The sequence below is a fragment of the Suricata suricatta genome, chromosome 2 (genome assembly GCF_006229205.1).
Source record: "Suricata suricatta isolate VVHF042 chromosome 2, meerkat_22Aug2017_6uvM2_HiC, whole genome shotgun sequence".
Lineage (NCBI taxonomy): Eukaryota > Metazoa > Chordata > Mammalia > Carnivora > Herpestidae > Suricata > Suricata suricatta.
Window position 1 is genome coordinate 155,493,799 of NC_043701.1, and position 13,249 is coordinate 155,507,047.

The window sequence follows — 13,249 nt, forward strand, 5'->3', positions numbered from 1 at the left end:
TTTCAAAGCGGATAAGAATGAACATTGGTTCTTGATATTTTCCTGTGGGAACAGTATGGAATAAAGTTGAAATATTTTGCATTTGATTCTAGTTTTCAGATCAAACAGATGTTTTTGAGAGGGCGCAGATTTTTAAAAAAAGTTGTAAGGCGATGTTTCCCAACCGAAGAATCACAACTACTGTGTTTAATGGTGAAGGGATGCAGATCTTAGTAACGAGATACATCAAGGCATTAAATCCACCTCAGCAACTCCTGGATATATTTCTTCATGATTCTAATGCAACACTTGTAAGATGTGTTTTAGTAGCTTTATTGATAAATACTTCACATTACATATCATCCACCCATCTAAGGTATACAATCCAGTTGTTTTTAGTATATTCACAAAGTTGTCCAACCATCACCATAGTAAATTTTAGAACATTTTGTTACTCTATATTTTAATTTGTTTACTTTTTTATATTAACTTTGAGCATAACTTTCTTACTAAAATTGTTTTGTTTTCAAAGACAGTTTCCTGAGAGAGAAACTATCTATGTTACAGTACGTCCTCCTGAGCCCCAGATGGGAGAAAATATTTCTTCCTGATCTCCTTCATTTCTACCCCCGTGGACTAGAGAGTCACTGTTGCTACACCAGTTCATGTGACCACACTAGCTTTGTAACATTTTTACCAAACTTTGAAAAATGACACAGAAATATTCCTTTGACTTCAGGCAAAATTAAGTTACATTTCTAGGGGCACCTGGGTGCCTCAGCCAGTTCAGCATCCAACTCTTGGTTTCGGCCCAGGTCATGATCTCACAGTTGGTGAGTTTGAGCTCCGCATTGGGCTTTGTACTGGCAGTGCAGAGCCTGCATGGGATTCCTTCTCTCTCTGCTCCTTCCCTGCTCACTCTCTCTCACTCTCAATCTCTCTCTCCCGCAAAAGTAAATCAATAAACATTTTTTGAAAGTTATGTTTCTAAAGGACTTGTGTCCTACAAATTGCTTCCCACAGGATTGCTTCTCATTGTATGTGGGAATGAAGAAACTATGTTATATTTTTCTCTGTAAAACGCCATCACACTTCCTACCCCATCCTATGTGACTTTTGCTTTATGCACATCTGTTTACCAGTTGACAAGAGAGACGTACTAAAAAATGGAAGTTCATATAAAATGAAGATTCATTCACTATGGACTCAAAACTTCCTTCCACTTTGAGAAAGGAAATTATGAACAGAACTATAAGTCTCCTCTTTGAAGAAAAAAATAAGCTTTTCTTAAAAGGCATCCACGAAAAATCACTTATACCTTTTGTTTATTCAGGTTTGATTGAATCAGTTGTCTCACCTCAGAATATTTGCATTATTTGTCCACTATAAAGCTCCTTTAGCTGAATTCTAGGATGAAATAAGAAGTCCTAACTTAGGTTGCTTTTTGCTACACTCTGCCTTTCCATCATGCGTTTCTTTCTGCCTATGTTTTCTGACACCCAAAGTCCAAAGAGTTAATAATGCTCTAGATTTATTTCAAATACAATCTTTGCAGGTTTTTTGTTTTGTTTTTTGGTTTATTTAGAGAGAGAGAGAGAGAGCGAGCGAGAGCGGGGAGATGGGCAGAGAGAGAGAGAGAGAGAGAGAGAGAGAGAATCATAAGCAGGCTCCATGCTCAGTGTGGAGCCCCCACGTGGAGCTTGATCCCATGACCCTGGAATCATGACCTGAGCCGAAATCAAAAGTCAGACACTCAACCAACTGAGCCACCCTGGCACCCCAATCCTTTTTTGTTTTGGTTTGGTTTTAAATATAACTCTTCGCAACTTTGCTTATGAAGGACTATGAATCATGAAGTCAAAAACATGACCAATATAGGAGGTCATTGGTGCATAAAGGATGGCTATTATAAATCAATGAAAATGTTAGTAAACTTTCTGTGTTGACTCATTATTTATTTGTATCCCTTTCTACTTTCCTATTTTAGTCTGAGTCCTTGTCTCCAGCCCTGTAGGGGAAACAGTCCACAGGATAACTTCTATTGTTTGAGAAAACAAATTGTACCAACATCTTCCTGCTCCGACAACTTGTAGCAAGTTTATATTAATAAAAATAATTCTAATTGATTTGGAACCTAAAAGGAAATCAGGCTTTTGCTATTCAATATCTTTTTAAAAAATTTAACAGTTGCAATTTAAAGTATATGTGTAATATATATAATGTTTTAAATTTCCAGAATTTATTACAGTAAAGTGTAATGGTTAATAGGCATACTCTGGAGTCAGGCTAACTTGGCCTTGTTCCCAGAGATTCCACATACGGTGCTAGCTGTATGGCCCTGGGCAAGTTATCCTAGCAGGCTGTGCTTTCTTCGTCTTCTGTAAAACAAAAATAATAATAGTATGTACTTCATGGGCTTGTGGGATACATAAATGTGATGGTCATGCATGTAAAACACTATGCTCAGTGATGGACATGTAGTATAAACTTAATAAATGTTAGTTAATATTATTCTAGGACCTTATCGCTCGCTTTGTATCTTTGATTCCTATTGTGCCTGATATTCTGGATGAAAATGATGGTTTTGATATATGGATGACATCAGAGGTAACAAATTACATTTTATAATTAAATGTATAGTAAATATTCCTTACTTTTCTCTTAAATATATTTTTAAAAATGTTATGCACAAATGTAATACTTTGTCTTGTGAAATTTGACAGCATTTGATCATTTAATACATCCTATGCAGTTCTATAATAACCCATAGAAATAATTCTTAAAGAGGAACAACCTATTCAATGTTATAAGTGGTAACTCATGAGTATTTTCATGCAATGGGGATTCCAGGAGTACAATATTATGACATCCTCCAGACAGAAATTGGCCTGTCACTATGGAGCTGGACAGACACCGAGTCTAGGGCAAATACCACCACTTCTCAGAAGCTTTCCCCAGTCTCCCCACATCTCAATGAGGAGCATATGTAGCAATGCTGTTTTTCAGCACCTGGATTAAAAATCTCTTCAGATTGGTCACCAAATAGAATATAGGCTCCATACAATATTTGAGACATATTTATACTAAAAATTTGTTTATACTAAGTGAAAATTTAATTGGTCATTCTATCTTTCCCACAAATCTGGCAACCCTAAGTAGAGCGCTTTTTTCAGTGCTCTTACATTTAGTTGTTTATATATTGACTCTGCATCCCACTCTGTACATTTACATTCCAAGTTTAATCTCTTTGAATGTTTAGGTAGACTTGATTATTATTTATTTTTATATAAATTAGCAAGCATTCAACAAATATTTTTAGTTGAAAATTACTAGTGTGATAGGAAGCTTGGAGGGGGACACTTTCCATCTGGAGCTAATGGTCCTGGAACTGACCTAGAATGTTTTAGAGGCTAGAGTTGAGCTGAAGTGGATTTAGGGGGCACAGGGCTCACTTAATAGGTCAGTTACTCTGCTTGTGCTAAGTGAGAACAAGGGAGACACAAGCATGTGGTTCTAGTAGAACTCAAGGCAGTGTCATTAACTTGAGACTCTTCTGAGATTCTTTCATCTAATCAAAATGTGTTCATGGGTATTATAATCCTGCAGAACATTGAAAGAACATCTAAAATAGCTAAAATAAATAACCATAAAAATAACTGTTCAGGCAAATACTAGTACTCCTGAGTTCCTCCCCACCCCAACCACCAATCCAACAATACCCATAACCAAGAGGTTTCTACAAGTATGGGATTCCTCTTGGCTAATGTCTTCTCACTGACATGAATTCTTTGGCCATGGGATGCCCATGATATATAACGATTACACTGTCACAGGACAAGTTTTATTTTCTACTACCTAATACACAGTCTTTGGAGAAAAACAAACCTTGGTTCAAATCCCACTTCAACCACTTAATAACTGTGGGACCTAAGGTAGGTCATTTAGCTTTCTTGGACCTCAACTTCCTCATCTGTGTTATATAGGGATTTTGAAAGGACAACATATGTGCAAGGCATCTGGAACTCAGTAGGTTAGTGACCTGTTCTCACTGTTCCCTCCTCCTCTTATGAAATCCAGTCAGGATAACCTCCTTAGCCTGACAATGAAGACCACTCATATCCTGCCCTTCACTCTTCTGTTCACACTTTTCTCTCAGAGGAGCCATGTTACCATCCTCCCTAACCTCCATCCCTCACCATCATGTTCTGCCAGTGTGTACAGATGTGACCATATCAGTTGTTAAAACAATGGGATGCTTTCATACAGATCAGTAAATAGTCACTGCCTGAGGCCCCCATCCCTACCTCCCTGGCCACTACGGCCCTTTCTAGAGGACTGTACTGAACTGGAAGGCACACATTCTGTCTAAATGTTGCAGCTGCTATTCAACAACGGACTTGCTGTATGAACGTTTGGGCCCATATATGTTGTTAGATCTTTTGGTTTTTCAAGGGAATCCAGAAATGCAGAGTTTTATGTGAGATCTCCCAATTTTAAAAAACATTCCAGGGCCAAACAAAAAACACACCTTTGACCACAACCAGGGCATGGACCACCAGTCTGCCACCTCTGCTGTGCTTTTTCTCTCTTGCAACAGCTGCTTTACTAGGAACCTTATATTTGACTACACCCAGCCCCAATGTCCAGCTCTTTCAGTTGCAGATGTTTCAATCATCTTCCTGACTGGGCTTCAACTCCAATCTCTTTCTCTCTGTGACTTGAGAACACTCTATTGGTACAGAACCATTGACCAAAGGATCCCGTCCTCTAAAACCTCTATGTGATTTCCTATCAGATGAGGCTTTCTTAAAATATCAGTCCATATGTCCCTATTTGCCCAGGGCAGTTTAATATTTGTCCTCAAAAGAAACATTCTAGATTGGATGGTAAACTATTTGGTCACTTACACAGTATCCACATTAATTGTCCCACAGTAGAGGTGACCCCTATAATCCAAGTTAGTACTCTCACCAGTGTTTTCTCAGGCAGAACGGACCAGACCTTGCAGCTTTGTGGCCAGCCAACCTAGTAACCTGGCAAAAATATGTGTGTTTGAAGCTGGAGGGAGGAGAGGGGCCCCCAGTCTGTTGGATGGTTGCCACCGTGCTCATCTTTCTCTTCTGTTTTCTTTTTGGCCTTCTTGCTTTTCTCTTGCCGCAGCGCTGCGTCAGTCTGGCTATCGGCAATAAGGAAGAACATGCCATACTACTCTGTAATTTCTTTCTGTATTTTGGAAAGAAGGCTTTGGTCCTCCTGGGGACCTCAATGTTGGAAGTAAGTGCTTGTGTTAATATTTACACAGTGTCAACAAAACTAATCAACGCTCAGCTGCGAGTTTAAAAGACATCAATCCCGCTTTCCATCTTTTCACAAGCTAATTGGGGAATTTCATGGGCAACCAATGACTTAGGTAAGAGGATAATGTTGGCTCCTCAAAATGACCACAGCGTAAAGAAAGGCTTTCCTTTTCTTTTCTTTGTAAAACTGTGCTAATGATAGTGCTACTTCGTGGGGTTACTAAAATGTCAAGTTACATAGTGAATGTGTGGCAGTGAGAATACCTTGGTTCCTGGTGAATCTTCAGTATCCACCACTTAGTGGTGGTGGTGGTGACAGTCATGGTGAGAGCTGTAGGGGTCACTCACCATCATCACCACTACCATCTTTATAACTTTCTAATACTATATATTTAATGATCCTTAAGAAATACTTCTCCTTATTCTTAATTTCTCGATTTTTAGTCATACAAGTGGGCCTGACATTTGTGTTCACCTACTGACATTTTTACACCTTAATTATATACTCCTGCATTCATACCTCCAGAAAATGATCTTCTTTTGGACTGTTTCTATTTCTACCATGAATATCTTGATAAGGGTCAAGATTCCCAGTCTTGTTTTAGGCTTTGCGTTGTGATCACTTATTTCTCTGTGTTTCCTTGACATGGCTTATTATTTCTTTTAGCTTGCAATCCCCCTCACAATCCCCTGTATAGTTTTAAGTGCCACTAGATGGCAGTCACCATCAACAATAGGTCAACAAACATTTGCATTTATGCCTGCCAGTCATCACTGTGGGCGGTACTCAGCTGTGTGTTTCACTTCCGCTCTGTGGTTGAGGCGAGGCCTCCCCCTTCCTGAAAAGAAGCAGAGCTCAGTGATAAAAAAACAAGAGCTTTGGAGAGAGGAAGCGCAGTGTTAAGAATATGTGTTCAGGGGTCAGTCAAAGAGTGGTTTAAAACCAATTGTATGGTCCCAGCCTTGTTTACTTACTTTTCTGAACCTCAGTTATCTTCTCCATAAATAGGATTAATGCCATGTACAGTTACACTAGTAGAAATCCTTCAACCTCTGACTCTATCTGAAAGATGAGCATAAATATCACCCCTACCTCAAAGAATTTAGAGTGAGTGCAAGTGAAAAATTTAGTGTGAATGCTGAGCATGGTACCTGGTGCACATAAATTCCCATTAAGTGTTCAATTGTCTTTACTATTACCTGAAGTTGTTATTCTTTGCTAAGAAAACTTTTGCGCTTAAAAAGATATGTTTAGAACAGAATAATAATATAGTGACTACTTTTATTCCTCAGATGGTTTCCTGTATACTTTCTAGCCTCCAATGGCAGATTTTATGCTCAAAATTAACTTAATGACTTTTTAACTTCACTTGGCTTTTTCAGAGCCTTGGGCAAATGTCCATTTCCTAACTCTGCATGGGGTTCTCCTCCAGCCCCCAAGTATATTCCACTCAAAGCAGGGTTAGTTCATATAGTGCATTTGTGTGAATTAGACTAAAGGGTCCCCATCTCAAAGCACTTCAGGAGCACCGCACCTTGGATGGCTCAGTCAAATAAGCGGCCTTCAGCTCAGGTCATGATCCCATGGTTCAGGGGTTTGAGGCCCACATTGGACTCTGTGCTGACCGCTAGGAGCCTGCTTCACATTCTGTGTCTCCCTCTCTCTCTGCCCCTCCCCTGCTTGCACTCTGTCTCTCCCTGTCTCTCAAAAAATGAAGAATAAAAACATTAAGAAAAATTTTAAAACACACACACACACACACACACACTTCAGTGCTAGCTGTTAGGAAATTGTCAAAATATACCGATTTTTCTAGAACAGTGTGTTTTATTGCTGTGAGGGCACACCCTCAGAAGGTCTCTCCTTTGAACCCTCATGCCAGCCTGGGCCTGAAGATTTCTGGAGCTTTAGCTTTTTTCCTTTTCAAAAAGACTGAAGACACCACCCCCCAAAAAGACTTTTAGGAATCAAAGATATCATATCCTTACATTATAATTTCCACACATAAAATGAGTTGAATCAACCACCCACCAAAAATGACTTTAACCATCTTTTTCCTCACACAGGGGCAAGTGGCTTATGTGTTAACGCAAGAAACTGATGAATATTTGCTTTGGAATCCATTAACTGGGCAATGTTATAAGCAGTTTGACCCATTTTGTCCCTTACAAAGTGTGGACTGTTTGTTTGATGATGGAAATGTAAGTATATGGGAGGGGATCTTATGTGGAGTTATCGCCTCAGGAGCCAAACAGCTCTCCTCTATGCCGGCTCTACATTAGAGGCCGGTGCGCTCTGAAGAAAACAGACATTGAGGTAGAACCCCTGGGTTGTGGGGCCAGAGGGTCTTTCATCCCCAGAGCTCCCCAGGGGCTTCTGTGGGGCCTGCAAGGTCGAGAGTGTTCACGCACCCGTGGAATCTCTTTGCCTTCCACCGCCTCGCTGGGGAGCAGGACTGTAGACTGTTGCTCCGTCCTAACCGGGAGGGGCTTTCCTCCCGCGTGCCTCTTCCAATCTTACGTTCATGTTTCAATAGGTCTGGTTTAATATTCAACAAAATAATACACCAATGGCTGTACATTTTGACTATTCAAAAGAAAGTTTCTGGAAACAGTTGCTTCCCAAAAATTTCCAAGGGACAAAAGCACAAAGTATACAGGTAAATTATATTTTTCAGGCGTATCCGTATTAAAGTTACCATTGGTTCTAATCTTTACCGGTTGTGCCAGCTCTTGTTATGTTTATATAGCTGATTGTATATTGAATTACTTGGCAGTGTTAATAAAGTCCAGTTTTCTCTGCCATCCAGCCTGAGTTTGGGCTACTCTGATTATACTCCTCTACTTGCAGAAAAGAAGAATTGAAAAGAAGGTACCATATTAACTGTGAATGTAGATTTTAAAGTAAAGGTGTTAATGTTTATTCTAAAACTGAAAATATAATGTCAAGATGGTGTGGTAAGTTTACATTGACCTAACCCTTCTGCTCCACATCCATAGTAATGATAAAATATAAAAATTGAAAAACAAAAGGCTAATCTGGGCTTCAAACCATGACAGTTATGTCTGGAGTAGAAACAGGACAGAAATGCTAGCAGTGAGTAAGGCTGAACAAAGGTTGGCAACAAGGTCTGACAATGGTTCATGGAATCCGGGGAACTGCAGCCAGTCTCATTGAAGCCAGAGGTTGTGATGGGTCCCCTACATCACCACTCTCGAAAGAAGAATGGGGGGGGGCGGGGGGGCGAGCTGCAGACTCGGTGCTGGGTTCATCGGAGGAGAAAGGGGGAAGCACAGACCTGACGACGTAATTACCAGACGGCTCAGCATCACTTTGTGAAGCACCTCAGATTCCACTTCAGTGGCTTTTTCTGGATTGAGGACCAGGGTATGGCAACGTGCAGGCAATTAAAAAAAAACCCATCAACTAAGAGCCATGAGCCCAGAGGTAGTAAAAGTTTAAAAAAAGGAGTAGAAAAATAGGCAGAAAACAATTCATAGAAGCAGAAACTTGGATGCTCAATCTGGCTCACTATCAGGAAAATACAATTGAAAACAATAAAACACTTCTTTACATGGATAAGATTGGCAAAAGAAAAAATAGTAAGTGTGATCCTACCAGGTGTTGGTGAAGAGGCAGAGAAATGGTGGGAGGGTAAATTGCTATAAACCCTTTGGAAAGCAGTGCGATGATATGGGATAAAGCTGAAGATGCTCAACCTTTGGTCCGCCAATTCATCTTCCAAGCATACGCCCTCGAGGAGCACGCACAGGGACACAGACTAGTGTAACAGTGTTCCTTACAGAATTGCTTGACATAGGGAAAAAATCATCAACCAGAAAGAGAATACGAGTCATAAAGTACTCATCCTATGAAACCTTCTCTATAACAGTATATAAAAAGCACACACCAGTTTACACTAGTTCTCAACCCATTACATCAGAGTCGCTGAGGATGGAACTCACCCACCCATATTATTTAACCCCCCCGGTGATTCCAATGTGCAGCTGAGGTTCAGAACCACTGAGCTAGAGCCTTGCATATCAACAGGAATGAATATAAAAGAAGTAATATTAAGCAAAGTGAAGAATATATGAAATGACACATATAGTACAAAATCACTGATAGATGGTTTGAAAATGATGTGCTGTTTATATATAGACACATATCGCTAATGGAAAAGCATTCATAGGAATGATAAATACCAAATTTAGGTTAAAGGTTACATTTAGAGAGAGAAAAAAGGAGTGAGGTCGGGGAGCAATACACAAAGTACTTCAAGTCGGTGTGTGATGTTTTACTTTTTAAAAAATCTAAAACAAATATGTAGGAATAAAAAGGTGAGATGTAGCTAAGTGGTAGGTATGTTGGGTGGATTTTCATTACATTTTTCTCTCTGCTCATCTGTATATTTGAGGCATTTCACAAAATCAGAAGGAATGCATCTCAGTAGCAGGGAGTAATCATACCAGACCAAACTGTATAAAGAATGTCTTCCTTTCACCATCTCTTTCCCACTCTCTGAGAAATAAACAGTAGTTACTTTTGTATCCTTCTAAACATTCTTCATGTGATGCAAGCATATATATATATATATATATATATATATATATTTAATTTCCTGTTTGTAAAGTCATTATAAAGAAGGGGAAATGTAGTTCTCTCTCTTGAGCAAACAACATTTTCAGCATCTACAAGTCGTACCTTGCTTTCTTCATTTCAAATCTGCAACTGATGTCTTACTGCCTCCTGCAGGGAGGTGAAATATGTAGAGATGAGGTTTTTTTGTTTACTGTTAATCATTGATTAGGCCTTCATGAGATGTTGCTTGTGTGCCTGCTACGAGCAAGTGCCATATCAGGCATCGGTACCACAAGGAAAAGACGTGTCTCAGTATTGCCAAGACTTGTGTTCTCAAGGAGGAAAGAGAAGGAAGCAGGCAGGTGCAGGACAGAGTGATAAATCACAGAAGAAATGAGTGTGCTTTGGGAGCGTGCAGCAGAGGGCCTGAGGGGGAAGAACAGCTCCCGGGGCTTCCTGGGGGAAAAGCAGTGACCAGCAGAGTGAGGAAGGTGAGCAGGAACTGGCCTGGAGGAAGGTCGGGGTAGAGAGAACAGTCCCAGCACAGGGGAGGGCACTGCAGGCATGACAATCCGCAGGTGCAGGCAGGTGTCCGTCGAGGAGCTGAAACGCCAGTTTGGCTGCAGCCAGGGGGTGAGCAAGACAAGCTCAGGGGTGAGCGGAGTCCTGGTTAGGACGTGGGCCTCTGTCCTCAGTCAGGGCAGTCAGAAGCGAACATCACTATGGGGGCGCCTGCGTGGCTCAGTCGGTTGAGCACCCGACTTCGACTCAGGTCATGATCTCACGGTTTGTGGGTTCAGAACACGCGTTGCGCTCAGTGCTGACAGCTAGCTCAGAGCCTGGAGCCTGCTTTGAATTCTGTGTCTCCCTCTCTCTGACCCTCCCCTGCTCACACACTCTCTCTCTCTCTCTCAAAAATAAGTAAAATATTAAAAAGAAAATTTAAAAAAAGGAAGCTAACATCACTAAGGCAAGGGCTGCCATGATCAGAACTGTGGTTTTTAAAAGCCACTCCGCCTGAGCATGGAAACAAACCTTTTGCCAAGTTGAATCAATAAATATAAAACTCAGAATTGCACTTGACTTGTGTCTCTACTGATTCCTTTCCTGTGGGTTAATGTCCCTCAATCTTCTGTCTTGCCACACACATCCCCAAACAAACCACTATCTACAGTGAAGACTTGTTTTTTTATCGCAATTGAGAATGTAAATTTGAGTGTGTAAGATGAGCATGTGGGTAGTCAGAGATGAAGTTAACAGGGAAATCTTCTTGAAGTTTTAAAAGATATGAATTCCCTGAAGGAAAGGGGCCTTTGCCAAAGAAGGAAAGTGGACTTCCCGAGTTAACATAACCCAGGGCTCTTGAAAAAGAGCCTGAAAAGGCCCAAAGGTGGCCTAACTGATCCGAAAGAGTTACCTGATGGAGGTAGGGGCCAGGGAGGGGAATGGAGGTGTTGGAGGGTTGCCCAGAGTTTGGTGGCAGCAATAAAGGCATTCAGTTTACCTGTGCCGTCTGGGAAAGCTGGTGGCTGGGCAACATAATTTCCTTTCTCCAGCGTCTCCCCTCTCCTGGCGGGATCTGTGGAGGGGGGACGCCCTGTGCCTGGGCCTGTTGTCACATCTGTCCATGGTGGCATCAGCACCCTGGCCGGCTGGCCCCTGCCGCGGGAGTTTCTGATCCGGTGGGTCCCATGTGGGGGCTGAGAATTTGTATCTCTAACAAGTCCCCAGGTGTGAGGTTGCTGGTCCAGGGGCCACATTTCAGGAGCCACTGGCTTAGGTCATCACATGACAGACTGAATCTTCTCAATCACTCTTGAAATATTCTAGCTCCCAGAGGTCTAAGAACTTTTTGCACAAGCCTCCTTCCACTGATGTCCCTGTCTCTACAGCTGCCTCTACTTCTCAGCTCAGGAATGCCCAAAGTAAAAATGTCCAAGCCCAGCCCCCTCCCACCTCTCCATGTGAGCCCTTCAGGGAGGGACACACACACACACACACACACACACACACACACACACACAAAGACCTGGCTCCTGCCAAATGGAAGAAAAAGAATATCCAATCAAAGAACAAAGATAACCATGTGAAAAGAGTAGTGGGGTCCCTGGGTGGTTCCGTTGGTTGAGCATCTGACTTGGTGTTGGCTCAGGTCATGATCCCAGGGTCATGGGACTGAGTCCTGTGTGCAGCTCTGCACTGAGTGTGGCGCCTGCTTGGGGTTCTCTCTCTCTCTGACTCTGCCCCTCTCCCCCACCCATGTGTGTGCTCTCTCTCACTCGCTCACTCACTCTTTCAAAAATTAAAAAAAAAATGAAAGAGTAGTAGTAATACCTGGTTTTATTGAACAATATGGGCCAGGCTTTGCGTATATTACTTCATTTAAAAATCTTCACAAGACCCTAGTGAAGTAAGTACAATTATTGTCTCTCTCTTGGGTTGCCTGGGTGGCTCAGTCGGTTAAGCGTCCGACTTTGGCGCAGGTCATGGTCTCATGGTTCGTGGGTTCAAGTCCTGCATTGAGCTCGGGGCTGACAGCTCAGAGCCTGGAGTCAGCTTTGGGTTCTGTGTCTCCCCTTCTCTCTACCCCTCCCCAGCTTGCTTTCTCTGTCTCTCTCTCTCTCTCTCAAAACTAAATAAACATTAAAAAACATTTTTTAAGATATTATTGTCCCTCTCTTAAAGATGTGGTATCTGAGACTCAGAGAGGTTAAGTAACTTCGCAAAGACCACAGTTAATAAGCAGACGAGACTAGTGCAGGTGCCAAATATTATCTGGTATAACCAGTGAGCATGTCAAATATTTGTTTGAATAAATGAATGTGGGCAGCAGACCTTTCTTACCCAGGAAAAATACCTTGTAAATCCACTCCTCATCCGCGCTCTGGTGAAGTAGTATTAAAATCAAAGGAAACACCGTGATCTGTGTTTTACCTTTGTGCTTCTGTGGTGAAGTGTTTTTGCCACATGAAAGTAGTTTGGGTTCCCCTCGTTATAATTAGCACTCTAGGGGTGACTATGATGTCACAGTGGTCTCTGTGGAGTCTTATCTGACTTTCGGTTATCTATGTATTTCAGCCTGAGGAAATAATTTATTGTGAGACCAATAAAAGCATGATAGAAGATCTAAAGAACAGGTATGACCTTCATGTGTACATTATGATTACTTCGTTTTCTCCCTAATCTCTTACTCCTTTCAGTTCTCCAACCCAATCTCTCAAAATACCTATTAGATTCAGCAATAGAAGCAGGAGATAGAGGTTACAGTAGTGTCCTCCACTGAGTCACCGTCTTTTAGTCTGTGCGTCGAAAAGCAGCCCCTCTGCCATTCCAGGACACTCCTTAAAAAAGACCACCTCAGTTTTAAAAATGGTTGCCTCTGAAAAACGTT

The 13,249-nt window shown here is 41.5% G+C and overlaps 1 protein-coding gene across 1 annotated transcript in view; it reads left to right on the forward strand.

The window, feature by feature from the left end:
* The window catches only part of CC2D2B (coiled-coil and C2 domain containing 2B), an 87,844-nt gene that overhangs the window by 69,429 nt on the left and 5,166 nt on the right, over positions 1 to 13,249 (forward strand). The window contains exons 26-31 of the mRNA XM_029932293.1: positions 93 to 290; positions 2,497 to 2,586; positions 5,140 to 5,253; positions 7,344 to 7,478; positions 7,814 to 7,936; positions 12,937 to 12,995. Of these exons, the coding sequence (XP_029788153.1) occupies positions 93 to 290; positions 2,497 to 2,586; positions 5,140 to 5,253; positions 7,344 to 7,478; positions 7,814 to 7,936; positions 12,937 to 12,995 (719 nt within the window). The remainder of the gene's footprint in view (positions 1 to 92; positions 291 to 2,496; positions 2,587 to 5,139; positions 5,254 to 7,343; positions 7,479 to 7,813; positions 7,937 to 12,936; positions 12,996 to 13,249) is intronic.